Source organism: Vigna radiata, unplaced genomic scaffold (assembly GCF_000741045.1).
Source record: "Vigna radiata var. radiata cultivar VC1973A unplaced genomic scaffold, Vradiata_ver6 scaffold_48, whole genome shotgun sequence".
Lineage (NCBI taxonomy): Eukaryota > Viridiplantae > Streptophyta > Magnoliopsida > Fabales > Fabaceae > Vigna > Vigna radiata.
Genome location: NW_014542925.1, coordinates 1278309 through 1288707, shown reverse-complemented (window position 1 = coordinate 1288707; position 10399 = coordinate 1278309). Strand labels below are relative to the sequence as shown.

Sequence of the window (10399 nt, the reverse complement as noted above, 5' to 3'; positions counted from 1 at the left end):
ACATCTCCCGTGAAAAAGCGACGTCGACTGGGCTACAATTAATGTTGTTCACCTAATTCCCCAGGCAATTAGACGTCACGTAGTCAAACACTGACGTCTAAGGCCTCTCTAGAAGGCGGGAAGACAAAAATTCTTCAATGTAGACGTCGGTTCTGAGGGGCACCGACGTCTAAGTTCCTCTATTTTCACCAAATTCGAGGGTTTTAGACGTCGGTTGTGAGGGGCACCGACATGAACTACCCTGACAGGAAACCAAAACGTCAATCTTTTCAGCTTCATAGACGTCGGATCCCCTGAAACACCGACGCCCCATTTCATTTTAAATAGACCGCAGACTCTTCACACCATTCAGTTTCTGATCTCGTCTTCATCTCTTCTCCTTTTTCTCTGCTTCTCCTCTTCTTTTACTCGCTTGCGCACCTCTACTTTTTATCTCTTGCGGCATTACATTGTCGTTTCTCAATATGTTATTGTCTTCATCCTCTCCTTTTTCTCTCTTGCATCCCAGGTGCGTGGTTTTTTTTTTTATGCTTTACCATTTAAACTTTCTTTAGTTTTTTATCGATTATCTTGTCGTTCAACTAATTAAAATTTGCTTTCTTTGTGTTGTGTTTTAGTGCAGTTTTGATCCTTTCTTTGGGTAACATAGTGTAACATTCTCCCTTTGCTTGCTTCCTCACAAGAAGAGTGGCGATCTTTTGAGTTTTCTATGTCTTCTGACCCAAAATGGAACTTGGGTCCTTGTCTAGTTCTCGTACCACCGTAATTTTTTTCCTTTGCGGTTGAATAATGGGAAGTAGTCATGGACCCAGGTTTGGTTTTGGGTTGAATGTCATAGAAGATTCAAAAGACGTAAGCTTTTTTTGTGGGGAAACTAGCGAGAGGAGAGTGTTACACAATGCTACCGAAAGTCTGGATCAAAACTGCACTAAAACACAATGCCCTTGTTAGACGTCGGTTAGTGCATGGTCCGACGTCTATAAGAACATAGACGTCGGTTAGTGTCATTTACAACCTCTATATATTCATGTTGACGTCAGTTTAGGAATAGGCGGACGCCTATATAGAGTAAATAGACGTCGGTTTGAGTATAAGCGGACGTCTATATAGACGTCGGTGGATATCGTTAACTGACGTGTATATAGACGTCGATTGGATGAATTCCGACGTCACATAGACGTCACCCATATAGACGTCGGTTGGGAAAGTGACGTTAAAAGCCCAAATTAACCAACGTTAAACAGCGCTTTTGCAATAGTGATTACAAAGACCTTCTCTCAATGCAATCTCTTCTCCAACTCCAAATCTAATATAGAAAAACAAAACAACACAAAAAGAACAATCCTCTTTTTGCAGAATCCCTTTGAGACACCCCTCAAAGAAACTAGAACTCCATGTTCTCTTCCTTGCCACCAACAACAACAGGGAAACCACAATCCACAGATTGAAAAATCAACACTGATATGATTCAAAACACCTAAGAGTGCGGATAGTGATCAACAAACATAAGCACACAACAATTCCTTCAAGAATCCTTTGAATCTTCGAAACTAAACGCTTCTTGATTCTTGGAGAATGAACACTCCTACAATTTTTGATCTCAACTAACTTTGTCAGATATTAACGATAATATTCCAAAAGTTCTTTTAATGCAAAAAGTTATGCGTCAATATATAGTTTTCTCCACTCTAACGCATCTTAATCGATTACAATATTAATGTAATCGGTTAAGCAATTAACACTACTATAATAGAATTACATTAAACCACATTTAACAGATTACACATTTAATGTAATCGATTGCACAATTAATGTAAGTCAAGACAATTCAAAATATGACTGTTAAGGTTGTTAAGACTTATAAAAAAAACCGTTTTCAATGTGCATGAGATTAACCGATTAAGAGAACAGTGTAACCGGTTAAGTATAATACTTAAGCAAATTTGAAAACTTTTTCATTTGAAAACACATCATTAGACTCAACAAACAAGTATAATCAAAGGCACGGGTTTTAATCAACTGTACATATAATGTAATCGGTTAAAACTTGCAATTTGCCACAATTAAGCATTTATTGATATCTGATGAATCGAACTGATTACATAAACACTGTAATTGATTAATTCATACAGATATGCACTGTGCAAAGAGTTTTATCATTGAAAACCATGAATATGCATACCACACATATAAACACATGTATAACCACAATAAGTATGCAAAACAAATAGTTCAAGCACAAACAAACATATAAACACAACTTTGCATAATGTGTGCAAGAAACTATTAAAACATTTTTGTTGTTGTCATCATCAAAAATACACAAGGATTTGGGTTTAGCTTTCACATAGCTCCCCCTATCAACTTTAAGCAACACATTGTAGAAGACTCATAGAGACACTTATTCTAGACTCAATTTTTAGATTATTTATGCATTGAATCGGACACTCAAAGTCATGCACTTGTAATAAGATCATCAAATAAATGTCACGATCGACCCAAACTTATCATTGTCTTAATCTCTCATGACAGGATAAACTCACCTATAGCCTTGTCAAAAAAATGGTCCCTCATCCTATATCCTACTATAGCAAACTCCCTTAATTCTAACCACCAAAACTTCATCCTCTATATGAGTTTATGAGCTTAATAGAGTTAGGATAGCTTCAATGTGGATCCCTACTTAATGTATAAAACTAATAAGTAATATAATATTTCTCCTTAGGAACACTATATTCATACAATATACAAAATTTTAAATCATCATTCCAATTCTTCCATTCCCTCACATAATCATAATGAACAACATTTATAAATAACCTTCCTTAAGAATAGTATTTAATATCACAATATTGCACATTTAAATAACTAAGAACAACTCAATACACATGTCTTTGGACACAAAAAGTGCCCAACACTAATAAGGTAGAGAGCTCGTTGGGAGAAAATCTCAAACTTGTATAGCTATTCCCTAATAGCTTCTAGTGCTGAGGAGATGTCATCCTTCAAATAACTTATCGAACCATTTCTAGATTGTAAATCCTTTATATTTGTATGAATTTATTCTTTAGACAAGGAATGTTATGTTTCATATCATTCAGTGTGAAATCTTATAAACACAACTTTATTGGTGTATCAACTTCAGAACCATTGCGTACTTAACTTGGAAACGTGTTATGTATTCGATTTTAAATTCAAAAAAAGTTTTAAAAGATAATTTGAAAAGACTTTTGCATTTTAATAAACCAAAATTCAAATTGATAATACTCATAAATATTTATGCTTATTGTAACCTTTGGCAATTTAGATAAATAAAGACAAAAAGCTAAAGTATATGTTGTCTTTTTTTAGTAGTCACACAACTTTTTTTTTTCTTAGTGTTATGAAAACAATTTTAGAAAAACCTTTATGGACATAAAAGTTTAGAAATCCACTTAATACACTTTGATAAATATAATTTGAGATTATTATTATTATTATTATTATTATTATATATATATATATATATATATATATATATATATATATATATATATATATATATATATATATATGTGTGTGTGTGTGTGTGTGTGTGTCAAGACAAGAATCGTCTAAGGAGTAGATTGTTTAAACAATCCAAGTTTCAAAGTTTAACAATCAACATTAAACGAAATATTATTGTGTAGCAAAGACAATTTGAAACAAGTAGCACTTAGTAAAGAAGTATCTTATAACATCTAAATCCAAAAGTTGAAGTAATGCTTTCTAAACCAAACTACTTAAATAGACTAATAAAATTATAAACAACATCTAAGAACAAATGTCTCTTATTGAAATATCTTAATAAACTTTGTTAGCAAAATAAGCTAGCTTCTTATGAAAATAGAAGTTTGTCTCTTATATGACACTAAGGTTAAAAGAAATGATTTCATTCAAAACAATGTTATATCAAGCAAATCCTTCTATACAAAATATTGTCTAATAAGTGACCATCAAACAATTTAGTCTTGAAATCATATTATGGTGAATACACATTTGTCTTACCAAACTACGCATTTATTTGTGAAATGACAAATGATAAAATTTCTTGAACACGCCATACTACTTAACGTTTATCAACATTTAAAACATTTAAAACATTTAAAACATGTACGAAGAAGTACTTTGATGCTTTTATATTTTGTTTCTTGATATCCATGCGGATCAATAAAGGAGAAAGATATGATCATAATCATGACACCTAAGAAAAAGATGTTATCAGAGAAGAAGAACATTTTGGGAATGTTTCCTTGAAGTCATTTACTCTGTCACATCGTACAAGCTCAAGTTTCGCTTAAGGTTATAAGAAAATGCTCTAGACCTTACAAAGTAGACTAAAGTCAGACTTCACATCGAAAGGCTACCAATTCTTCAAAAGTCAACTTCATGGTCTAACGTTCATCTTTTAAGAGAAGTTATATATATAAGAAAGCTTGAAGAGAAGTTGTTGTTGATGAAAAAGCGCATAATAACATAAGAAGTATAATAACGAGAATGTTGGATACAAACAAAGTCCCACATCGGATAAAATAAGAGATGGGCATGAGTTTATATACACATAAGATACCTCCATTGGTAAAAGGCCTTTTGGAGTGGTACCAAAAGCAAATATGTGAGGGCTTAGCCCAAAGCGGACAATATCTTACCAGTGTGGAGATCTATGTGTATGTGTGTGCGTTGAACCTCCCTACAAATGGTATCAGAGCCCATGGTTCAGGTCTGGTGATCGGGCTCAGTCGAGTACATCCCTCCATGATAAGGTGAAGCCTTGGTAGATGGCCGATAGGTGGCTAGATATATCATGAGAGCTGGAGAGCAAGAGATGCTCAGTGTTTGACCATGGATTGTGAAAGAGAAGTGTTGACCATGGTGTACTCAAAGATAAGACAGAAAAGACTTCCGTTGTAAGGGGTTGTAGGGGGAGGTGGAGGTGGAGAACCATAGTCCTTTGTTTGAGGGGAGGATGTTGGGTACAAACAAAGTCCCACATAAGATAAAATAAGAGATGGACATGGGTTTATATACACATAAAATACCTCCATTAGTAAGAGGCCTTTTGGAGTGGTACCAAAAGCAAATCCGTGAGGGCTTAGCTCAAAGCAGACAATATTTTCCCAGTGTGGAGATCTATGTGTGTGTTGAACATCCTTATAGAGAAAAGAGAGAAAGAGTAATAAAAATAAATAAATAAAATAAATAAAAAAGAAAATAGGTAAATGAATAATAAAAGGGTTAAATATGTGACAACAAAAATATTAGAAAAATAATCTGGACGAAATTGAGTATTAACAGTATGAAATAATCGATTACAGTGTTTATGTAATCAATTAGATTCATCAGATATCAGCTAAAAGCTTACCTTTGGCAAACTACAAGTTTTAACAGATTACATTATATGAATAATCAATTAAAACTCGTGCCTTTACTAACACTTGTTTGATGAGTGTTGTGATGCTTTTTCAAAAGAAAAAGTTTTCAAACAATTTCCTTAATCGGTTAAATTTAGTATACATTGAAAACTATTTTCATGATAAATCTTAACTAACATAATGATCATATTTTGAATTGTTTTGACTTATAATTATGCAATCGATACATTAATTCTAAATCTTGAAATACTTTCCAAAACACCACATCCAAAACATATTAGAAAAAAAAATGTAAAATTTTTATTATATTTTTAACTAGAGATAGTTTAGGAATTAGATATTTTTATGAAAAAAAAAAGAAATTTTATATCATTTTATTTTATTTGAATATTATATAGAATGAATTCAAATAAAAATATAATAAATAAATAAAATATAAGGGCAAGGTTGATATAATATATAGGTAAGCAAAGAACTTGCTTCCAACAAGATTTTAATCTATAGTTAAAGTTATGAAAGACCTTTCTCTTATTCATTAGATTATGGACACTTCTAATTTTATATTAGATTCTTTAACCTTTTTAATTAAATCATATTAACTAAAAAAAATTAAAGAATCTGTTGAGATTGTTGATAAGGGAAACACTGATTTAGCTAACCTTAATCTCACAGTGCTCTAGTTACTCTGGTTTTTTATGATGATAACACATTATTAATAACACACGTATTGTTATGTGTTACATGTTCTATTCCTCACTGTGGATGATATCTTACTGAACATGTTTGTGTTGATCTTGATATATGAATGCACACTCACTAAGCTTATATATGATACATCATTTATGATTGCATTACATATGTTTTAAAGAGAAAATCACATGCACTTTGATGAACTTATATTGTATGGCATAACTGCAAGTTTTAAGTCGACTTCATTATTTAGCAAGTCAATTAAAACTCGTGACTATGCACAAATTTTCAAAAGCAGTGATGTGAGTGATTTTGCATTGAAAAGTTTTTCAAACTGAGCTGATGTGCTTAAGTCGACTACATGCGCAGTGGATCCGACTTAGTTTTTTTATTTGAAATTTTGTTATGCTTGTGTACAATAACGGATATATTTTAACTGTTGGTCAAAGTTTTTATTGATAGTCAACTGTATTAAAAGCAAAATCAATTTGGTTGTTGTTGACTGCTACTATTTGACTTAACTATTATAACCGTTTCATGACAGTCGACTTTATTAGTAGCACAGTCGACTATAGAAGCGTCTAATCTATAGAAAACTATAAATAAACGTGACTTAGTTGATCACACAAGACTTAGGAAATTCTAAAACTTTCATTTTGATTTACAGATTGTGATCTCTGAGAATTTGCTCAAAGAACTCATCAAGAATACCATTGTGATCTATCATTAAGGAGGTTCTTTGAAGGAGACGAGTATTGAACTTAATGTTTGATCATATTCTGCACAGCTGGTGTATTCTTGTTGATCAAGACTGCCTTCAATCTACTAGTTCCTGTTGTGATTACAGGAGGTTGACTCGTGGAGTTTGGACACTTTGAGGATTGTTCAAAGTGGGTTTAAAGATTGCATAAGAGGAGATATCTTGTTGTAGATCTTTGTGTGTACTGCCTATATTTTGGTTAGAGGGTTAGAGAGATATTTTATATTTTTGATGTGAAGGTCTCTATAAAAGCCTTGTTGTAAAAACCTTGACCATTATAGTGCATTTGCTTTCGGATTGTGAAAGGACACTGAATGTAGTCATTGAGACCGAAACATTATAAAAATATGCGTTTGATTTTTCTATCCTTATACTTTTACATTCAGTCGACTTACTTGTTTACGTAGTCTACTTTGTATTTTCACTGCACTTAGAATTTTCATTCCTTGTGATTCGAGAAACTTTATAAAGTTTTTTACTTTGTGAAAAATATTTTAAAAAGACTCTGATTTTAAAACCTCGCCAATTTACTTCCCTCTTGATGTTGAAACAAAGCCAACCTTTTTCTAACAAAATCAAATATAAAAAATTCAAGAAATTATAAAAAGGATGCAGGAAGAAACTGCCATCATTCAACTTTGTTTCACAAGCATTCTTTGACCAGAAGCTCAAATTGAGGCCTTACTCTCACATTGAATTATTAAGTTATAGATATCTTATCTTAGAATTTACTTAAATTTAAATTATAGATATCTTAACTTAATATGTAACTTGAATTAAAATAATAGATATCTTAAGATCTTATCTTATGATTTTTATTAGTCAATTTTGAATGAGATCATTAACCAGTAACCACTTTCTACCATACTTCAATGGTTCCTTTCTTTCCCAAAGGAAACATTTACTTGACTGTAACTTATCCTTTCGGTAAGATTATTCAACAAACCTAAACATCAATTCGAAAATTGCCAGTACACAAAAGAGCTAGATATACATTTTTCCTTTGCAGGGAAAGATAAAAGTAAAACAACCTAATTATCATAACTCCATATTTGATTACAGCAATCATATGAATAATTCAAGGAGGAGCAAACCTCCTACCTTTACCATCAGTTTCCAATAAAGACTGAAGTGTGACAATTCGGAAGCACCAGATTTGCTTGCACCAGTAGTGTTCAATCCTGCAATCAGTGAAGAAATGACATTAGAAATCTAAGTAAACAAAAAGGTATTAAGTTTTTCTCTTCTGTTTTTAAGTAGATTGTAACTTGTAAGAAGAAAAATTATTAATATAACCTGTAACCTAGAGTGCTTAATGATTCATTCCAGAAAATCACATACTAAATAAATCATGTTTTACATTGCGTAATGTGTAACTTTCTGCTGAAATTCACATAAGCAGGAATCACGGTGATGGAATTTCTTGAACTACCCAAATTCCACACTATCACAATCAAATTATTTACTAAAATAGTAGGAACTACTAAGCCAAGCAATTCAAAAGGAACTAACAAGAGGATCAGTTTCATTGTAGTATTATCTATATTACTAACCTGTATGAGTTGGAATACTCTGTTCATTTCTGAAGAAATTTTCTGGATCAACTGCAGTCTTGATCTTCACCAACCTGTCAAAATTGTCATTGAAGTACTTGACTCCATAAACAGCTCCTTCTTCATAGCTATTATTTCCAAAACTGTTGGTTCCAATATCAAGGTCCCTGTAATTTAAGAAGGCACTTCTTGGATTTCTGGACACAAAAGGGGTCATGTAACTATACAACATTCTAGCTTGTCTAGTAAAATTATTTTCCAATTCAATCCCCGGTTCTTCCCAATTCACTGAGTACTGAATCTTGAACAAGTTCCCTGCACGGTGAGGAAAGGGCGTTGCATCAGACGAAACTTCACTCATTTTCCCTCCATAAGGATTGAAAACTAACCCAGTTTTACCCAATTCAACCATCTTCTTCCATATCCCTTCCAAACCCTCTTTGGAAATTGGTTTCTGCACATAATCAGATTTCCTCTTGAGGAAACTTGCTGAATTTACATTCCTATCAAGCAGTGCATCTGGCTTTGTGGTATTGTCAAAATTTGCCCACCAAAGCACAGAATCAATCCAACTCATCTCAGTACAATTCTCCTTGTTCAAGCCAAGAGTAGGAAATTCCTTCCTCATCAGTGTAACAACTTCATCAGCACCTCCAAGAAACAAAGCAATGACAGTGGCTCTGATGGTTTTCTGGCCCTTCACAACCTTAGAACTCACAGGCTGCAACAGCAGCCTCATGAAAAGCCTATCATCAGTATGCGGCGCCACCTGCTGCCATTGCAAGACAAACTCAGTGGTATTCTCATTCTTGTCCAAACTCTTTGCCACCCTATAAACAGTAACAACTTTAGGCACTGGAACAAGTTTAACAGTGAATGATAAGATGACTCCAAAACTTGCCCCTCCCCCTCCTCTGATAGCCCAGAAAAGATCTTCCCCCATACCCTTCTTGTCAAGAATCCTACCCTTGACATCAACAATTTTAGCATCAACAATATTATCAACTGACAACCCATGTTTTCTCAACATGTTACCATACCCTCCTCCACTCAAGTGGCCACCAACACCAACAGTGGGACACACCCCAGCAGGAAAGCCGTGAACTTTACTCTTCTCCCAAATCCTATAATATACCTCCCCAAGTGTGGCACCAGCTTGAACCACAGCAACCTCGTTTTGCACATCGACAGTGATGTTCCTGAACTGGAACATGTCGATGATGATGAAAGGTTGGTCGGAGACATACGAGATGCCTTCGAAGTCATGGCCACCACTCCTGATCTTGAGTTGAATCCCAATGTTTTTGGAGCAAATCACAGCACCTTGGACATCGGTTTCTTCCAAGGGAGTGACAATAAACAAGGGTTTGGGGGTTGAAGTGGTGTTGAATCGGGCGTTTCGAATGTAGGCTTGGAGAACAGAAGAAAAGGACGAGTTGGTTTGAGAAAAAACTATGTCGGAAACATGATCTTGGGATTTTGTGTAGTTTGTGAGACACCTGAGGAAAGAGGTATACACAGATTCTGCTGACGGTGCTGCCACTGAAGCAGTCACGTTGAGAAGAAGAAAAATCAAAAGCACAGATAGCAAGGGACTTAAATTTTCCATTGGTTTGGTAAATGCAACTGTTGGGATGATAACATTTATTGCTTGTAAAAAGGAGAGAATTTTTTTTTTCTTCCCACCTTGAAAGTTCAAACACCCACAGTTTGAAGTGTCAGAACAAGATTAGATAAATCTCGACTTAGAACCAAAGAGAAAACTAAGACGCATACACATGTTTCAACTACATTGTGCATTCCCATCAAATGCGGCACTTTGTTCGGTACACGTGATTGTTAAACTATTTTGTACTCATGCATTTCTTGGGAGGGAGCAATATTCAAAAAGTTGGATGGCAGTAAATTTTTGCTTTCTTTCCATTAAGTATCATAATTGAATACTCGTTCTTTTTTATTTTTTTCTAATTAATAAAAGCATAGCACAACTACGGTCCATTACCATA

General features: G+C 33.8%; 1 protein-coding gene across 1 annotated transcript; it reads right to left on the bottom strand.

The window, feature by feature from the left end:
* Positions 1 to 7700: 7700 nt before the first annotated feature.
* On the bottom strand, positions 7701 to 10238 carry LOC106752834 (berberine bridge enzyme-like 21). The gene is made up of 2 exons (XM_014634607.2): positions 8394 to 10238; positions 7701 to 8021 (listed from the first exon to the last, which is right to left on the bottom strand). The coding sequence occupies exons 1-2, from the start codon at positions 10000 to 10002 to the stop codon at positions 7906 to 7908; spliced, it is 1725 nt and encodes a 574-aa protein (XP_014490093.1). The 5' UTR covers positions 10003 to 10238; the 3' UTR covers positions 7701 to 7905.
* Positions 10239 to 10399: the final 161 nt, after the last annotated feature.